The sequence below is a fragment of the Triturus cristatus genome, chromosome 7 (genome assembly GCF_964204655.1).
Source record: "Triturus cristatus chromosome 7, aTriCri1.1, whole genome shotgun sequence".
Classification (NCBI taxonomy): domain Eukaryota; kingdom Metazoa; phylum Chordata; class Amphibia; order Caudata; family Salamandridae; genus Triturus; species Triturus cristatus.
The window spans coordinates 206,256,160-206,276,207 of NC_140590.1; the positions used below are offsets into that span (position 1 = coordinate 206,256,160).

General features: G+C 48.4%; 1 protein-coding gene across 1 annotated transcript in view; it reads right to left on the reverse strand.

Moving 5' to 3' along the window:
- Positions 1–9,304: 9,304 nt before the first annotated feature.
- Positions 9,305–20,048, reverse strand: part of PSMC4 (proteasome 26S subunit, ATPase 4) — a 94,852-nt gene continuing 84,108 nt past the window's right edge. The window contains exon 11 of the mRNA XM_085616044.1: positions 9,305–9,579. Coding sequence (XP_085472170.1) covers positions 9,466–9,579 — 114 coding nt within the window. The 3' untranslated portion in view covers positions 9,305–9,465. The remainder of the gene's footprint in view (positions 9,580–20,048) is intronic.

Below are 20,048 nucleotides of genomic sequence, written 5' to 3' on the forward strand. Positions count from 1 at the left end.
CCTAAAAAGTGGTCCCAGATCTGGGGAGCATGGAACACATACAGAGGAGAGATCTGCAGCCCTCCACGGAGCATCACCTTGGACGACCTGTCCTCGCCATAAACTGTATCCCATGTTGTGCCATTCTGGATAGATGTTGTCATATTGATTACTGCCAAGTCAACAAATGAATTCCTCCTGTATGTAGATATCCACACAAATGTTTTTATGCTGATTCTGCTTCTTTAATAAAAATAATTATTTATATGTAAAAAAAAAAAAATTAAAACTGGTTCAGACACACATCTCCTGAATGCCTCTCAACCCAGAAAAAGATGTAGCTCAAGAAGAAAAGTTAAAACACTTCAGATATATCCAAGTCTCCTCCTATCGACAAGCGTTTGGGAGACACTGGGCTGTGAGGAAATCTTTCAAGTTTACCTATGCTGCGCAGCTTGGAATGAACTATTAGCCCTTCTTCACCCGTTTGCACTTTCACAGGGGACCACAGCCCAACCAGGCATTGCGGCAGGCACCGCCAACGATCATCTCTCACGCCAGGAGGCGCTGAAAGGCTGCTTGGGGCTCCCGCGGTGCAGGTCGGACGAGGGCTCCCCCGGGCCAAGGGCGGGACCGTCTGCGGCTAGGCTGGGCCACACCCCTTTGGTCTTCTGATCCCAGCTCCATTTTTGTTTTACTTAATTCTTACCTCTATATCTAGATCTATGCCCTGGGACTTGGCGACCTGCATGAGAGTGGTAGCGAACCAATCCACTTTTATATTTGACCAAACATTTGAATCTAGGAAGGGAATTCAAGACTTTGGTGACTAAGCCTTCACAACGCTTTGAATGGATTAGATTGAATAGGAATAGTACACCATTTAGTCGCTTTCCCCATAGTGAAAAGGTGTCCCCTAGATTCCACTCTCTGCACCTACGAGCAATCCAAGCAAAGCACAAGGCACTTTATCCTCTTTTGTAATTTTTATCTGTATTTTAGGTGTTATTACCTGAAACCACTTCTTAGAAAATACAATGTGAGAACACACTGTGCCGCTATGAAATTACTTGTTGCCCTTGAAGACCCCGGGGTATGTTTTTATGTAGAATCATATTTTAAAAGCAATTAATGTAAGAAAATGCGCCGTCTTCTGGTCAATCAATCAATCAGCGATTTGTAGAGCGCACTAATCACCCGTGAGGGTCTCAAGGTGCCGAGGGGGTTGGGGGGGGGGGGGGGGTGCAGCTACTGCTCGGACAGCCAGGTCTTGAGAAGTCTCCTGAAGGTCAGCAGGTCCTGGGTCTGTCGCTGCTGTGTGGGGAGGGTGTTCCATGTCTTGGCGGCGAGGTAGGAGAAGGATCTGCCGCCGGTGGAGGTCCTGTGAATGCGTGGGACAGTGGTGAGGGTGAGGTGGGCGGAGCGAAGCTGGCAGTTCGGGGTGTAGAAGGTGAGACGTTTGTTGAGGTATGCTGGTTCGGTGTTGTGGAGTGCTTTGTGAGCGTGGGTGAGGAGCTTGAAGGTGATCCTCTTGTTGACTGGGAGCCAGTGCATGTCTTTCAGGTGGGGGGTGATATGGGTGTGGCAGGGTATATCAAAGATAAGGCATGCAGGAGTCATTCTGTTTGCGTGGAGTCTTTACTGGAGTTTGGCCGTGGTTCTTGTGTAGAAGGCGTTGCCGTAGTCCAGTCTGCTGCTGACGAGAGCCTGGGTGACCATCCTTCTGATTCCGTTGGGATCCATCTGTAGATCTTGCGGGGCATGCGGAGGGTGTTGAAGCAGGAGGAGACTGTGTTGACTTGCTGGGTCATTGAAAGCGAGGAATCTAGGATGAAGCCCAGGTTGCGTGCGTGGTTGGTGGGTGTGGGTGCAGCTCCCAGGGCGGCTGACCACCATGAGTAGTCCCAGGCAGAGGAGGTGGAGCCGAGGATGAGGACCCCTGTCTTGTCAGAGAGTTTCAGGCGGCTGTTCTGCATCCAGTTGGTGACAGCCTTCATTCCTTCGTGGAGGTTGGTTTGGGCGGTGGAGGGGTTCTTGGTGAGTGAGAGGATCAGCTGTGTGTCGTCGGCATAGGAGGCAATGATGTTGGTGAGCGGTGCCATGTAGACGTTGAAGAGGGATGATCCTTGGGGCACGCCACAGATCTTGGTGGCTTCAGAACAGAATGGGGGGAGGCAGACCCTCTGGGTTCTGTCAGTGAGGAAAGAGGTGGTCCAGTCCAGGGCCTTGTCGAGTATTCCTACGGTGTGTAGGTGTGTGCGTGGTGGCAGACTGTGTCAAAGGCGGCCGAGAGGTCCAGGATGAGGGCCGCGGTTTCACCGTTGTCCAGTAGGGTCCTGATGTAGTCTGTGGCAGCGATGAGGGTGGTTTCGGTGCTGTGGAAAACAGATAGGAACGGTCCAGGATGTTGTTCTCCTCGAGGAAGTGAGTAAGTTGCCCGTTGACGATCTTTGATGACTTTTGCCGGGAACGGAAGCAGGGAGATGGGCCGGATGTTCTTGAGGTCCTTTGGGTCCGCTGTAGGTTTTTTGAGTAGGGCGTTGATCTGGGCGTGCTTCCAGCTTTCCAGGTAGGTGGCGGTCTCAATGGAGCTGATAATGATCTTCCGGAGTTGGAGTGCGATGATGCGGTTTGCTTTGTTGAAGATGTGGGGAGAGCAGGGGTCGGATGGTGAGCCGGAGTGGATGGGGTCCATGGTCTTGATGGTGTCATCGTCGTTGATGTGGGTCCAGTAGATCAGGAGGTTGGTGAGGCTGGGGGGGGGTTATGCGTTGTCGGCAGCTGTAGGGTCTGGGCATTGAAGCGGTCGTGGATGTCTGCGATCTTGTGGTGAAAGAAGGTGGCTAAGGAGTCGCATAGGTCTTGCAACGGCGGGATGTCGCTGGAGCTGGAGCTGGGGTTGGAGAGTTCCTTGACGATGTTGAAGAGCTTTGCTGTTGTGTGCGTTGTTGTCGATGCGTTCCTTTAAGGAGGTCCTTTTGGTGGCTCGGATGAGTTGGTGGTGCTTGCGGCTGGCGTTCTTTAGGGCTGCGTGGTTGTCCGGTGTCTGTTCGCGGCGCCACTTTCTCGAGTCTTCGGCGAGTCCGCTTGGATTCCTGGAGGTCGGTGGTGAACCAACTGGCCTGTCGGTGCGTCTGTTTGAGGTTTTTTTTGATCAGGGCGAGAGTGTTGGTGCAGTAGTCGATCCATTGCCTGAGGTTGCGGGCGGCTGTGTCGGTGTCTGTTGGTAGGTCTCAGGCGAGGGTGGTGATGAGCTGGTCTTCGTAGACCTTGTTACAGCTGCGGTAGGGGATCCGTTGCAGGTGGTGGTGCGAGGTGGGTTTCTTGAAGGTGAAGTGGTTGCAGCGATGGTCGGTCCAGTGGAGTTCGGTGGTGTGGTTGAAGGAGACGTGGTTGCTGGCGGAGAGGATGGGGGTAGAGCATGTGTCCGGCGGTGTGGGTGGGGGTCCTGACTATCTGTTTGAGTCCAAGGTTGGTGAGGTTATCGAGCAGAGCGACGGAGTTGCTGTCGTTGGCGTTCAAGGTGGAAGTTCAGGTCTTCGAGGAGAATGTAGTCTGTGGAAGCAAGAGCGTGCGTGCTGACGATGTCCGAGATGGTGTCAAACTGTGGCTGGGGTCCGGATGGGGGGGGGTCTGTAAACAAGTGTTCCTCTGAGGGTGGTGTTGGGGTCCGTGTGGATTTGGAAGTGCAGGTGTTCGGCAGTGCTGGAGGTGTCTGCTGTGCAGGTCGAGAAACTGAGGGTATTTCTGTAGACAATGGCGATTCCTCCTCCTGGTCTGTTGGTGCGGTCCCTTCTGGTGATCTTGTAGCCATCAAGGATGATGTCAGGTGCCGAGGACGGGTTCATCCAGGTCTCGGTTAGAAGGCAATGTCCGGGAAGGCTGAGTCGAGTAGGTCCCAGAGTTCGATGGCGTGCTTGTGGACGGAGCGGGTGTTGAGTAGTATGCATCTGAGGTGGTTGCGTTCTGCTCTGACGGGTGGGCTAGGACGTGCAGATGTTCGGCGGCTTGTGAAGCTGCAGCTACGGCAGGTGAAGGGTCTGTGTGTGAGTTTCGTGCTGGCCTGGAAGCAGTTTGATGATCAGCCAGTGTTGAGTTTGTGGAGGGTGTTGGTGTCGTAGCGGCGAAGGGCATCGTGGGGGCCAGGTGGTCGGGTGCTGGGCGCAGTCCAGGCACGGACGGGTGCAAATGGGGTTGCCTTAGGCGCGCCAGCAGCGCGACTGCGCAGCGGTTATCATTTAAGTAGGGGAGGGGCGTGGAGGCGGGAGCGGGCGGGAAAAACAGATGCAGTACCAGCGTCCGGGCAACTAGGAGAATGCAGGGAAAAATACGCGAAATAAGCAAAGTAAGCAAGAACCCAAAAGAATTACAGGCGCAATAAGCAATAATAAGCAAAGTAAGCCAGAAACCAAAAAGAATTACAGGTGCAGGACCCAGCAGGGAGAGGTCTCGAACCCTGCCTGGGTGGGACCGGCGACTGAGCGCAGACACACGGAGCTGCTGGAGAAGAGCTGATCACTGACCGAGGGTCACGGGTCTAGCTCTGATAACTGATCAACATATATTTTGAGATGGAATATTTTACATATGGCTGGAAATGTTTTTAAAATTGTATTTTAAATCTGTAACTGCTTTTAGGGTTGTCTGTACATACAGAACAAAGCTTATATTGAATTGAACTAGCAGGCTACAAATTCCAACCCCAAAAAAGTCAGCTTGACTGGATAACACACCTGATTCACAAATCAGTTTGTAACCGGCAGATAACATCCTAATCTAGGCAAGAATGACAAAGGATTTCTTTAATCTTTCAGAGGCTCCTAAATAAGTAACTTTTGAGTTATGAAAAAAGAATCAAGAAAAGAGTTCATCATTCAATTGCTTACTATTTTCATACAAAGTAATCAGAAACAATACTACAATCACCCAGAGCTATGCTCTTTTCTTTTCATTTTTTCAAAGGTCTGGGTATCTTAGGTCTTTAGGCTAGCTTATCAGGCCAGTTAATGTTGAATAACGACTTTAGCTACGTAAAATGTAGAAATTAAATAAAAACCCTACTGTTACGACAGCATTTCACCCTATGGGATGGCTGTAGATTCAGTTGTCTTCCTCAAGCTCGCAACAGGCTTGATCCGTTAGCCACTAGTCCATTTTGCTGAACATGTATATAAACTGCATGGGTTTATCTCCATTCTGGTCTACATCTCAGTCAAAAGCATGGGTACTCACAAACAGTTTCACGAGGGTCATAAAGTACAGTTTGGGTTGTGCCAGAGAGCTACATTTATGCAGTGGTATGCCCCATATCAAACATAAGCCCCGTTTTGAAAAAGCACATCAGCGCAATACCAAAAAAAAGTACATGTCATACAAACTTTATTTACTATTCCGTCTGGGATTTGTAAAGAAAAAGAAAAAAATGCTCACTTATGGATGCTTGCCCTGTTAGAGCTTGCCTACAAAATGACAACTGCCATGTCAGTCTTTCTTTTTACTTTTTTTGCAGCGATGCTGCATATACAGCATGGCTAAAAATCATTGCCAACGCGAATATGTCTCATAAATGTATTATCAAAATAGCACAAAATATACCCTTAGAACATCGTTATTTGTTGTTTTTGGCCTTTGTTTTTACAGTCATTCAGCTTGCTTCAAGAGAAGGTCCACCCTGCTCATAAAATAAGCTTCACTAACTAAAGAAAGCAAGCCCAGAATGACGAAACGTTTTTGCTTGGCTAACACCAGCAACCAAGAAAACGGCACTCGAGCAGCCTTCTCTGCTGCAACTCTTGGCTTACCAGGGGGGTCGGATGAAGACCTGTGGGCTGTAAGAGGTGGTGTGCCGGGCGTCAGCAGCCCATAGCCTTTACTTTGAGAACCACTGCTATAGCGATAGACTTACGTCTGCACTCTTCTTTTTGCAAAAAGACTATTTGTAAGGAGCACCATCAACTTTGTAGGTCTAGTTCACATTATATAAAACTTTTAACATAGATTTATTAGGAACAGTTTTTTGGGGGTACTAATGGTGCATTATGTGACTGATAAGGTAACAAGTAAGGTGACAAGTAGAGAACTAGCTGGGGGATCCAACGATTCAGTAAATGCAGGGTATAAAAACAGGAGAACTGAGCCCGCAAATAACATTACCCTAAGACAACGAGACGACAAAGTCCAGCAAGTTCGAAGGGACAGATCCGACCCAGAAACCCCCCAAAATTATACACAGAGGAGAGATAATGTGGCATACGAGGGAGGAGTTGATGGATCTATAAACGTACCACCTGAATGCTGTCCACATTGACAATCATGGTTAAAGCCCCCCACCCTCCCTTGCATCCAGGTCAGAAGGAAACCCATGACACCCTAAAGAACAGAGCGGTACACTGACTTAAGAATTGTGGATACCCGGTGGCAGGAGCTGACCAGATACTTTTAACACGAAGAGTGAGCCGGATTGGCCCCCTACAAAAGACTCTTAAAGAAGATTTTACAATTATTATTTTAGAAACCCAAGCTGGACAAGAAATACCCTAGATAGAGCAATTCCACCCATGCAGATCGATCTGAAAATGTCACTACAACCACTTGGCTTTTTCTATAGGCACCTAAGGTTGACAACACAGGGAAGATGGGTCGGGCCATTTACGTATGACCCCATGATTGGAAAATCTGAACCAGATTTGAAAAGTTAAAGTTGTGCAGCGTCATGATAGCCTTCAGAGTCTTGTAGGGTTCAAACTTCAATAAAATAAAACAATTTAAAAGCCTTTCTCTACAACAGACCTTGATTGCAACCTAATTAAAACAAGCATTTGCAATGCAATAGGTCTCGCATTTGCTGGAGTTGGAGCTATTGGCATTGTAAATGGCAATGATTTTTTTTTTTGTTGGGGTGGCCTGAATAAAGAAAAAAGTGCACACCATACCATATTATAAGCTTTTAATAGCAATTGTACAGTAACGCTATGGTTATGTTCAAGTAACTAAGCAAAGTAAACGCAATCATGGCAAACACTACTTGGAGCCCACTTATGGACACCAGAGGTCAATCACAGGCATGCACTTTATGTAGGCAGTCATGGCAGATGATGGATATGGTTCATGTAGCTGCAACAGAGGAGCATGACACAAGTATGCTCTGTTTAAAGATAGCTGGGACTACAAGGTCTTAAGAAAGTGGGTTTAAGCATATAAGTATTTGAATGTTGTAAATATAAATGTGTTCACATTAATCTATACGGAGACACTGTTTTTGCACAAGCAGGAGTGTACATTGCTGGTAATGCGGTCTGGTTGTCTCCACTTATTAGCTCACCCTGCAAGATTAAAAGACACAGAAAAAACGCTCAATTCTTTGATTTCTACACAATCTTGTTGTGCTCTGTGCCATTCTGATGTGGGTGAAAAACTTGACTGCTACCAATTTTTTTTTTTTTTTTTAAGTACTTTCCAAGAGATACTTTCATTCGATATTGCTTGAGAATAACATTAACCGCGGTCAAGGTTAGGGTAGGCACATAGATTACGTGTGGAACTCTGAATATAACTTGAGTCAGTGGCTCTGGAGTGCCTGTCACCACTGAGCTCTTCCTGTGCATTGTTCAGAATGCGCATAAGAACAGCCAACAGACTACATCTGGTGCCAGGGTGTGTGGCAGGCGAAGAATGCCCCTTATTGTCCGTACTTGATCAGAATGTGCGTTCAAGGCAAATTTTGCTCAGATTCCGTTTAATGTGCATGTAATCCAGACGTGCCAAGATTCATGCAATCTGAACTCTTTATTTTATGCTGCTCGTTTCTTCCACGAGTCTGCAACATTCTAGTGTGGAAGGGGAAAGCAATGCGTGCAGGTTTGGGGGAGGAAGGCAGTGATAACACAAACGATAACATGTATTCCAGCCTTATGAAAGTGTGTCCCTGTCGGTTTGTTTGCAGTGCATACAAAGAGGATGCAGGGCTGACAGGGTGTTCTGTTTCCACTGACCTATTCAACTCTTAGTCACGCCATCTCCATGAAACCGGCTGACAAGTTTCCAGACTTTGTTATTTTTCACGTCCCGTCTAATTTTCTGTTAGTGCAAATTACACGTAGAGTGCCGAGGAAATACTGTTATTAAAAGAAAACAGGTAACAAAAAACCTGCGTGCCTGCTAACACCAAGAGAGTTGTTTTCCACTTGAGCCATTCCATCGCTTTATACACCTGATAGAATAAGAATATAAACTCGCCAACCTGAAACGTGGCATGCTGATTAATTGTAAGGAGAACCCTCACAGAGACTTTCAATGTAGAACGCAGGGCAGCACTTGTCAGTGAGCGTGGCGTCAGGACTACGAACGCCAGAATGAATCCAGTAAAGTAAAAGAGGCAAAGGTGATTAGTGAAAATACAGCGCATGCGTGCACAATGGAAAAAAAGTAAAGTAAAGAACATGGACAAGGGCGGCCATGTTGGAGTGAGCTAGATTAAGGCAGCAAAATAGTCTCAAATCATAAATTAAGACATGAAAATGCAGACACATCCTAATAAATATTAACCATAACAAGAAAGTAAACAGTGCTGCGCTAAAAGCGCAAGAGCAAGAATATTTTCTTACTTGTGATAAAAGATGGGCGTCTCCTCGTTGTACCTGTTCCCACAATTAAAGGCAGAGCAGGACTGCACCATCTTCACACCGAGCACTAAGGCTGCTGCATCGTTTTAAAAAAGGACGAACAATGCCCAAATATACGTTTTTTTGTTATTTGTTAAAGTATATGGCTAGTGTTTTGTGCCTTACTAAATTGAGTCAAGGAAAACAAAACAAACCCAATCCCCCTTCAAAAGAAGCCCAAACAAAGCCATATCCTACAAAACAAAAGCCCAATTGCCTATCGACATGGAAAATTGCAGAAAAGTTAAAAAAAATAAAACCAATGAAGTGGGAGGCGCTGCGTGGGAGGCAGCACTGACTCAACTGTAGCATTAAGTGGAGGTGGGAGGGAGAAATTATACAGTTAAATCTAAACAGCTATGCCACCAAAGCTGAACACAGGCAAACAGTAACAGAGCAGGAAACCAAGAAAATAAATAGTCCCCCAGAGAACAGATGTAAAACCATTGCGTAATGAGACAGTACTTATACCATGCTGCCAGGGAGGAACAGAAGAGAGAAAGGAGGGACAAAGAGGCAGGACTGACCACTGGCAAGCAAGGATTTTTGAGGGACACTTAAACAAACAAATCAAAAGCTGGGGGAAGTCTTTAACCCGACCTAAGAAATAACAATAGGTCTCGAATGCTCGACCTAAAACATTATTAACAGAATGGTCCACTTAATTTTTATTAAACTCTTCTTTATCGGTCCAAACAACTAAAATTACATGAACATTTTATTCACACTTCAATCTAGAGAGGTGGGAGGGTACAATGAAAGCCTCAGCTTGGCAAGGTTCCCGGGTAAGAGAAAGAAAGGGGGAGCAGTTGAAACAGAGCAGTCTTTATTTGTAGAACTCATGCTCCTGTTCGTCCTTCTTTATGACTGTTTTGTAGGCCTTCTCAAAATCCTTGGACAGGACGATGTACCGGTTCTCCCGGACTGCCAGCATACCGCCCTAGGGATACAGAAAGACAGCTCAGTTTCATGGCTCCAATCACACCGCTGCCACACTTTGGTTGACGATCATGCTAGACATATATTTAAGGACATCTCCTAATCCAAGAGTGTCACCTTTGCAGCAGCAAAGAGTAATACACGTGCTAATCATGTTAAGTGGCTAAGAAGAATGAATGAGCTGCATGGACATGTGCTTGAACCAAACGGAAAGAAAAGTTAGCTGCAACTGCAGTTCTGCAGAATGACAATTTTTATAACATCACAGTTCGATTATTCACCACAATCATTCGGGAAAGCAGAACTAAAAAAAACGTATAACATTTCACTTTATGTAACTGATCTATCTTACTATATGGCCCAGGATGGAGCCAATAAGGTGGAAAGGCCTCTGCGCTCCACTTAGTCTTCAAGGCTTCTATAATTCAGAAATTAAGAACACAAACAGTCATGAAGCACCTTGTGAAAAAGGAAGGAGGTGGGGATGCATGTAAATTAGACCACACCAACCCTGCCGACTGCTGGTTGGAGAAAAAGTGGGGGAATCAGAATGTGTTGTTTAAAATGGAATTCCAAGGGCACTTTAGGGATAAACCATGGGTTCACCTTCAGAACAGCATCATCCCTCTACAATTTCATAGCTGTTCCTTGATAACAAAGCCTGAATTTCACAACTTTTCTTGATAAAGCTGCTTACTGGCATTCACTACAGTTTTAGAGCAAGTTTCTGCATCACTGTGGCAGAAAAACTATTTTGCAAACTTGCTAGACCGCATTCAGTGGGCTGCAGGGCAAACAGGGGCTCGCGGACCTCAGCCATGGACGTTGGGATCATTTGCCTCTGATATTCTGAGGCCCATTCTACTATGGCTCTGCAAACTGGGAGAGGTACAACTCCTTCAGAACTTGATTCTCAGTGGCAGAGAGTATTGTATTACAACTCAAAAAACGAAATGGTATGCACTAGAAAATGCAGGTTGAAACCTGCTGCTGCACCACTGTACTCCGGCATCAGGGTTCAGCCCTTTACCCTCCCTGCTCGTCTCGGTCTCCTAAAATTGGGATTAGATATGAAGTGGCAGGTTCCAGGCACAGATGCAGTGCTACCCTGCTCTTTTAGAGTTTGTGCTCTCATTCAAAACAGTCTAGTCCAAATGTTCATATCTCAGAAATGCATGCTCTTTGAAAGAGCAGTCATGGGCGGAAACCTTCTGGCTCCGTGTGCTTTGGTTCCATACTCCGAGGCAGCAGTTGAAGCCTCCACCCTGTGCCTGTTTTTGCAGGCAGGGTCTGGTGTAGCTGATGGTCAACAGCTGGTCATAGGAGTGCCTCTGGACTTTGGGTGAGTCAGGGAGTGAATTGAGAGTTCAATGCAGGTTATTTTTTGATGGCGGCACAGTTCAGATTCAGCAGTGCAGTCCAGTTCGTCCCAAATTTCAAGACTTGCAGCAGCATAAACCACTCGGGCATAATGTACAAGTTCACAGGAGCAAGAAATGTGCCCTCAGCTGCATGGTGTGCTGCTTCTGCTCATCCTGGTCGATCATACCTTCTGTGGGGTTGACTGTAGAAAAGTGCCCTTTTTTCACATGGTCACCCCTCACCCCCACTTTTTGCCTGGTATTTGATGGAATTTTGACAAAGTGCCTTGGGTTACTGCTAATCAGGTCCCAAGTGCCAGATCTCTGTCCCTAAAACTGTACAATTGAACAATAGTTCCCCAATTGACCATACCTTTAGGACCACTGTAAGTCCTAAGCAAATGGTATCACAAGTACCCAGGGAGGGCATGGGTGCTAAAGAGGGTCCCTAAGGGCCACAGCATGTACTGTGCCACCCTAACCCAAGCAGACTGGCATTCCAGGCTGCGTGTCTTGGCGCAGATAAAACACTACAGGTCACACCTCCTGTGACCAATGCCTACAGACAATTATATGCAGTAAGCCCCCCCCACCATCCCTAGCAGGCCTTACAGCACTAAGGCAGGATGCACTATACTACATGTGTGGACATAGCAGCATAAGCAGATATACATGACATGTCTATGCAAATTCATACCTGTCACAAGTGAACAAGAAAACTATTTTAAGGACATGTGCTGGACACTGGTAAAAAAAAAAAGTGTTTACCAGCTATCACTGAAATCTATGGTGTTTGGTATCGAACATCTTGTATTAATACACCCACACTAATTTCAAAGGTGGACTTACTGATGCATGTACCGAGAGGCCACCTTAGAGGAGCCTCCTGAAAATCCTACCACCTCTAGTGTGCTGGCTGACTGGTGTAGACCAGCCTGCCACCACAGATGGGTTTCCGACACCCTACAGGTGAGAACCTATGCTCTTGGCGGGCAGAAACAATGCCTGTTCTAGCCAGAGGTGGTGTCACCTACTCCAAGCAGGATGGCTCAGTAATCAGCACATCAAGGCAGAAGGCTTCAAGGGCTCTGCCGCCTTTGATATGTGATTATGGCTTCCCCAGACAGGGGAAATGCCAACCTCCAGCCCTGGGCCCATTTGGCACCAGGACAGGAGGGAAGAAACAAGTTACTTACCTGTAACTTTGGTTCTCCAGTATTGGTAACTTTCATAGATTCCCATAGCTTGTATGATTCCCCGTCGTCGGAATGGGAGTCTCGGTATTCCAAATAACATAGCAGTAGGTACAAAAGAGAAAGAAAAAAGGCCGAGGCCTCATTCCCTTTTGTAGCATATCTATCTCTTTTTGTAAAAGAGACCAAAACAAAGCAACAACCAATCAGATTAGCCTCACCCCACAGAACCTTCAAGAGAGAAGCTCAGAGCCTCAGATTTTCGTAGCCGTTGTGTAACATACAACCAAACCTGCTGAGGGCTGAGCTTTCCCAGGGGAGGAGGGTGGGCGCATGGGAATCTATGAAAGTTACCAATACTGGAGAACCAAAGTTACAGGTAAGTAACTTGTTTCTTACTCCAGTATTGGAACTTTCATAGATTCCCATAGCTTGTATCAGAGTAGCTAGCAGTAAGAAACACATTTTGCCTCCCTGAGACATCTCATTGTCTAAAACTATCACCGTACTTTGCTCTTTTTTTTAAATTTATTTTAAATTTTTTTGTAAACATACAAGTACCATGCAATCACATAAGAAAAGTACATAGCAAAATGTGCAAGAACCATACAAAGGAAGGAGGGAAGGAAGGAAAGCTCACCACTCAATGGAAGAGGTTCCTCAGGACTGCCTGGCCCACAGCCGTGTCTTCCTGTGCCAAGGTCTCCAGACAGTAATGTCTTGCAAAGGTGTGCACGCTGCTCCAAGTCTCAGCTCTGCAGAGGTCTTTAATCTGGACCCCCGCAAAGAGCCGTAGAAGAAGCCATGGACCTCGTTGAGTGTGCTCTAATTCTGCCCCTAGAGGCTTGTCCGCTGCAGAATGACAGAACTGTATAGCACTGGAGATCCATCTAGCAATACCCTGCTTGGACAGGGGTAACCCTTTGCGGGGAGCACTGAATGCAACGAACAATTGCGAAGATTTTCTAAAGGCTTTAGTACGGTCCATATAAAATTTCAAGCACCGCTGCACATCCAGCGAATGAAGTGCCCTTTCCGCCGGTGTAGACGGTTGAGGAAAGAAAGCCTTGAGAATCACTGGCTCATTTAAATGAAAGTCCGAAGGCACCTTTGGTATGAACTTTGGATTAGTCCGCAGAATGACAGTATTCCTTTTGAATTGGAGGAAAGGTGTCTGAATTGTAAGAGCTTGCAATTCCCCAATACGCCATGCTGACGTGAGAGCAAGAAGGAGTGCCAATTTCCATGAGAGGAACTTCAGATCCGCTCGATGAACCGGTTCAAAAGGAGGCTTCATCAGCTGGGTGAGAACCAAGTTCAAATGCCATGTGGGAGGTGGAGGCCTCACGGAAGGATAAACTCGAAACAGTCCCTTGAGAAATTGCTTGACAATTCTAGAGGACCAAAGAGACGGTCCAGAGGCAGTGCGTCTGAAGCGAGAAACTGCAGCCAAGTGCACCGTTATTGAGGAATGAGCCAAACCTGCCTTAGCCAAGGACAGGAAATAAGTAAGAACTTGATGAGGCTGAGACAAAAAGGGATCCACACCTTGCTGATGGCACCAGATGCAAAAGCGTTTCCATTTGAGACAGTAAGTCTGGTTAGTGGAAGGGGCTCTAGCCTGAGAGAGAACATCCCTTAATTTGTTCGAGAGAGGAAGATCTAGGAACTCTCGCTGCTCAGGAGCCATGCTGAGAGGTGCAAGGAACGAGGATCCGGATGCCAGATCTGGCCCTGGGACATTGTGAGAAGATCCGGAATAGTACGTAGAGGACGAGGAGGGACCAGAGAAAGAAGGTGAAGCTCCGTGAACCAAAACTGCCTCGGCCATGCCGGGGCTATAAAGATCATTTTGCATGGTTCCGCCTTGATCTTCTTGAGTATCCTCGGTATTAACGGAATGGGGGGAAAGCGTACACAAATGCGCTTGACCAAGCTATCGAAAGCACATTCCCCAGTGATCCGCGATGGTGAACTTTGCTTGCGTAAGACTGGCATTTCCGGTTTTCCGGGTGTGAGAAGTTGGCCTGATGTATGAGGTCACTAATTCTAGTGTACACTTTATATCAGTCCAAACAACCCTTATGGTGATTGATTGTAAAGTCAACCTTATAGACCAGCTATCCTAGTGGTAGCATGGACAAGAGCAGTCTTAGGCTAAACTCTGAATGGCATGTGAAGCCAGCTGTGATACCATATATAATCCCTTGAATACCAAATGAAAGGACACCACAACAGATATATATAAAATAAAGTGTATTTATTCTAGTCAAACCCTCCGCACTCTTTATGAGATTCGAGGTAAGTACAACACAGTCTTATTTAAGCATACATTAAGTCACACAGGTAAGTAATACAGTTAGGCCCTAGGGGCCACGCAAACCATATACTAAAGAAGTGGTATAAGGTCCACTGTCACGGAAATAGGATAGGCCTAGGCCATCGCTGGGGCTACACTACACTACCAACAGTTAGGAAGTGGGAGGCCCACGGGATTCAGGTGCAGAGTGGAAACACTCACGCGTAATGCGTATAGTCGATAGAAATAGTACAGTTCTGAAATAAGCAGTTTAAAAACACTTCTGAAGCAGCTATAGAGTCGAGACTCGGAAACTAGACCCTAGGATAGTCAATACCCTTGTGAGCACCGAAGTACCCAAGTTACCTAGCCCACGGGCTGCGGGTGCATAGGTGTGAACTTGCGTCGGGTTTCGTCGTGGACTTCTATGGATGCCTGAAGGAAAGTTGCTGACAGGCAGTCAGGGCAGAGTGTCCGGTGGATCCCAAGGCCGGGATCAAGAAGGAAGGGTACCTGCAAGCAGAAGGGACAGAGTCAAGGTCACTAGCCAGTGACCACGTGGAACCAGGAAGGAACCAGGCGATGTCGCGAAGATTGCAGGTGAAGGGTGAAGCTTGTCGCTGCAGCCACAGGTACCAGGAGGCGTCGAGGACGACCAGGACCAGGAGGCGAGCTGTCCCACGAAGGCTCTTGCTGTCGGCGGCGGCGTGGTCGAACTAGGACTCACCAAGCCTTGGCAAGCGGAACCCACGAAGAACGGAGGACTTGCTTCTGGTGCAGACCAGGAAGGTCTGGGGTGCTTCTCTTTTGCAAAGAAGCGGGAGCCAGTCTGAAGGAGCCAAACCAGCAGTGAAGATTTCAAGGTGTGTCGTCAAAGAGGCCGCTAGCCAACGGGCAAGCAACCGGACAGACGCGGCAAGCAGGAAAATGCAGAAGGGCCCCACGCAGGACTCGTGGAGTGTGGGGGGCTGATCTTCGGTGCAGATGGTGCTTGGGGTTTCTCAATCCCCGGTGCACAACTTCGAGGGTGCCTCAGAAGCTGCGCTGGAAGATACTCGCCACTTTTCCCAGGTAGCCGGTCTCACGTCTCTCGTCGCCTCCACGGATCTCAGCTCGGCTGTGGATGTGGATCAGGGTCGGAAAAGTCTGGAAGTCAAGGCTCTGGTCGGGCTCTGCAGTCGGTCCCTCGTAGAACTTCAGCAAAGCAAAGAGAGTCTCCCTTGTGGCCACTCCTTGGCCACAAGGGAGATTCTTCAGTCTTCTTCTTTCGTCGAATGTCGAAGGTCCAGAGTTTCTGTTCAAGTTGCAGGTTCAGGATAATCTAATCTCCCAGCTACCACTCTTATACAAATCTGGGGGGCTGGGTTACCTGCTAGGTCACGCCTTATGAGTGGGACCTGGGAGGGGGGTGGTTACACCGCCTTCCCTTTGTCCAGTTTCGCGCCAGGACTGGGGCTGGTGTGCCCCAGCACCGGTTTGAACTAGACTATGCACGGGACACCTTGTGTGCCCCAGGCAGTGTCTCGTTTCATTCATCCCTCCCTGCCCCAATACACTAAGGCCTGTCTGGGGTGGTGCTCGCACCTCCCAAGGCAGGAAACCTATTGTCCAAGCCTCCCTTGCCGGGATCACTCCCAGCAGCAGGAGGTCAGACTTGTGTCGTGGCAGCAGCATCCATTTTGTGATGCTGGGGCTCTAGTTAACTTTAACCGGGTAAGTAGGTTTCAACATGTCTTCTCCCTCTAGACGGGAGGGATAATATCCTCATCCCCAGAAATGGGATGAGGGTATTATTCCAAAGTGTTAGACACCTTACACGACATGTTTTGATAAAGCCAAACCATAGTTACCATAACCGTTTAAGATTATAAGGCACTTTAAGAGTGTATGGTAGGCTATGTCATAGAACAGCTATAAGGACATGGTTCCGAAAGCTGCAGACAGGCTCAGCTCATGCTTGAGCACCATCTCACATGTCACCAAGCACTCTGCCTCCAGGATTGTTAAGGCCTGCCATAGGAGTGGCTGATAGGTACACATGTCTATATGTAAGATAGGTATAGGAATACTACACCTAAGCAAGGAGTGATTACACGACCTTGCCCCAGCTGAGTGATCAGACAGTTGTGTCATAATGGAAGGCCAGGCCAGGGGTGGCATAATACATGCTGCAGCCCCTGGTAGGCCTCGGGTACACCTATGCCCTGGGTACCTAGGGTACACTGTACAGGGGCCAATAAGGTGATCCTATCCAAATGGGTTATGCATCTAAAGTACATAGTATCAATTTAGAGAGAACAGCAGGGCTGTGGGTCTGATTAGCAGGCCCACAGCCACATCTAAGTCGAAAACCAGTAAAGCAAAAGCAAAAAGTGGGGGTGAACATAGAAAGCAGACCCTACTCTCCGGGGTGGCAAAAAGATCTATCAAAGGTTTTCCCCACTGGCGAAAAATGTACTCCAAGACCATCTGGTTTAGTTCCCACTCGTGGCTGATGGATGAAAGCCTGCTGAGTCTGTCCGCCTTTTCGTTGAGGACCCCTGGAAGGTGTTCCGCTGTGAGATATTCCGTGGAGGATCGCCCATTCCCAAATCCTCTGGGCCTCCTGTGACAACGGAAGAGACCTGGTGCCCCCTTTTTTGTTGATGTAATGCATGGCCGTGGTATTGTCCGTGCGGACGAGAACCGCGGAACCCTGCAACCACGGCAGAAATGCTTGAAGAGCCAGGCGGATCGCTCGGAGTTCCAGGAGGTTGATATGAAGGAGACTGTGCTTGGGTAACCAATGCCCGCTGACCTGCAAGTCCTGAAGCACCGCACCCCAGCCGTCCAGCGAGGCATCTGTTGTGACAACATGAGGAGCGGGATTGCTTACGAAGGATAGACCGCAGGACAAATTCTCCTCCTGTGTCCACCACAAGGCGGCGTCCCTCATCGCCGCCGTAATCACCACCTTGTCGTCGAAAGAGCCGTGAACTTGTTGCCACTGCATGTCTAGTTGCTCTTGAAGAGATCGCATCCGTAATCTGCAATGGGGTATCAGAGGGATGCATGAAGAGGGATGCATGAAGAGATCACGCCTAGCAGGGATTTGTAACGGCGTACTGAAAGACACTTTCTTCTTCTCAACAGACGTGCCAAGGATTTCAGCTTTTCTTGCCTTTCGACGGTTGGGGAAGCCTTGTTGAGACGTGTCCAAGATAGCACCTAGGAACCGTGCCCTCTTGGACGGACAGAGCTACGACTTCTCTGTTGAGAGTCAGACCCAGATTGTTGAACAGAGCTGTACACGCCCCGACTGTTTCCTCCGCTAGGAGCCTGGACAGAGCCTACAGCAACCAATCGTCCAGGTAGGGGAAGATTTGATAATGCGGCTTCCGGAGGAAAGCTGCTACCGGTGCCAGCGCCTTGGTAAAGATTCTCGGGGCAGAACGAAGTCCAAAGGGTAACACCCTGAATTGGAAGTAGCTCTTGGCTACTGTGAAGCGTAGAAACCTCCTGTGGGCTGGATGAATAGGGATGTGAAAATACGCATCCTCGAGATCGAGAGTGGCCATGAAATCTCCCAGGTTGAGGAGACGCAAGATATCCTGGAGAGACACCATCCGAAAGGATTGACAGATGAGATAGGTGTTGAGCTCCCTGAGATCTAAAATTGGTCGCCATTTCTCCGGCGTCTTCTGGACCAGGAAAAACCTGGAGTAGAAACCGTCCCCCCTCTGAGACAGGGGAACCGGTTCCACTGCTCCCTTGAGGAGCATCTGATGTACTTCGAGCCTTAAGAGACGCAGATGTTTTGAAGGCATGGCGACAGGGGGCTTGGAAGGTGGCATATGAAGAACCTCGAATGATGTTGAGGACCCAACGGTCCGATGTTATCCGGGTCCAGTTGTGGAGGTAATGGGACACCCTGCCTCCCACAGGTGTCAACGGGGAGGAGGGTACAGTAGGCAGAGCCAGAACGCCGCTATTGTCTCTTGGAGGAGTCACGTCCCTGGCGAGCCTGTTTCTCTCTAGTGGTTGAGCGAGAGAAAGACGAGGACTGGCCTTGTCGTTGTTGGTACTGCGGGAAACACGACTGGGGTGTCGAACCATAAGAAGAGTACCTTTGTTGTTGGTACGAGCCTCTGTAGGACGTGGTACTCTTCCCTCTGACCCATGGAAAGGCACTTTACGATACTGAAGAGTGCCAAGAGACCTCGCCGTCTCCGTATCTTTTTTAATGTCCTTGAGGGCAACATCGACATGTTTCCCAAACAATGCCTCCCCATCAAACGGGAGGTCCAAGATCTTGTTCTGAACCTCCGGTCGGAACCAAGTCACCCGGAGCCAGCCCTGCCGACGAAGAACAGCCGCACCTGCCAGTGCAGGGAAAGATGTAGTGGCAATGTCCATGGCGCAGTCAATCACTTCCGCAGACGTAGCCTCCCCCTCCTGAAGAATTTTCTTGGCCTCCGATGGAAGTTGGTCCAAGTAAGGCGAAAGGTCGCACCACATTTGGCGATCGCACCTGCCAAGGATCGCCAATGCATTAGCTGCCCTTGCCAAAAGACTGGCCATAGAGGAGAAATGTTTCCCCGCATTATCAAGGCGCCTGCCTTCTTTATCCGGAGGGGTGGTGAGTGGTGCCGAAGAGTTACGTGACTTGCGTTGCGCCGCCTGGGATATTACCGAATCCGGCTTCGGCTGTCCAATCAAGGACGTTGGACTGTCCTCAGGCGCCTTGTACTTCTTTTCGAGGCGCGGCAAAACCGGAATCACCGTAGCCGGGTTCCTCATAGCCTTCAAACCCTCGTCCCAAAGATGGCCAACAATAGGAATTGATCGAACCACCTTCCCGTAGGGCTCCTTAAAATCATACAGGAAGCATTCCGCTGGGGCCGATGGCATAGGAAGCTGGAATCTACTGGAGGCTCTTTCCATCAGCTTGTGGAAACCCCCAATATCTGCCGGGGGAGAATCCACCGGATCAGGAGTAGGTGAAGCCGGATCTGGAATGACAGTCCTCCCACTCAACACACTGATTAGACGTGTTGCCAACAACTTGATCCTCATCAGAGGAATCATCCGGAACAACCGGGATCACTGGAGGCAACCCCGGGCTGGAAACTTGCAGTTGAGAAACCGCCTGAGGCGGTTGCCCTGGAGAAAATTCAGTAGGAGCCGATGGAGTAGGCACAGTATGCACTGCAGACAAAGCCGAAGACTGAGGAGGAGGAGCGTGAGAAAACCTCTTCCGATAATCATGTAACATGCCCTGGAGATCTGCCAGGAGTGATGAAGGAACCGCAACCATACCCTGGCCTGCGCTGTCCTGACGCCCATAGGATGGTGGATAGGAGTACCCAGGCATGTAGTCGCCCTCTGAATTAGTGTCCTGACAATTCACCAGCAGTTGGGGGAAGGACTATGGGCATAACCACAAGAATCCTGATCATCCCCATCAGAGTCTTCTTCTTCTAACAACAATGCAGGAGGCAAGGGGGTCACCCTCCTTCTTGATGTCATATCCGGTGTTGTACGTCTCAAGGAAATCGTAATCCTCTCCGTCGACGAGGTAGTCGTCGGAATAGTCGGCGTCGATAATGAAACCATCGTCGAAGTCGTCGTCGTCGGT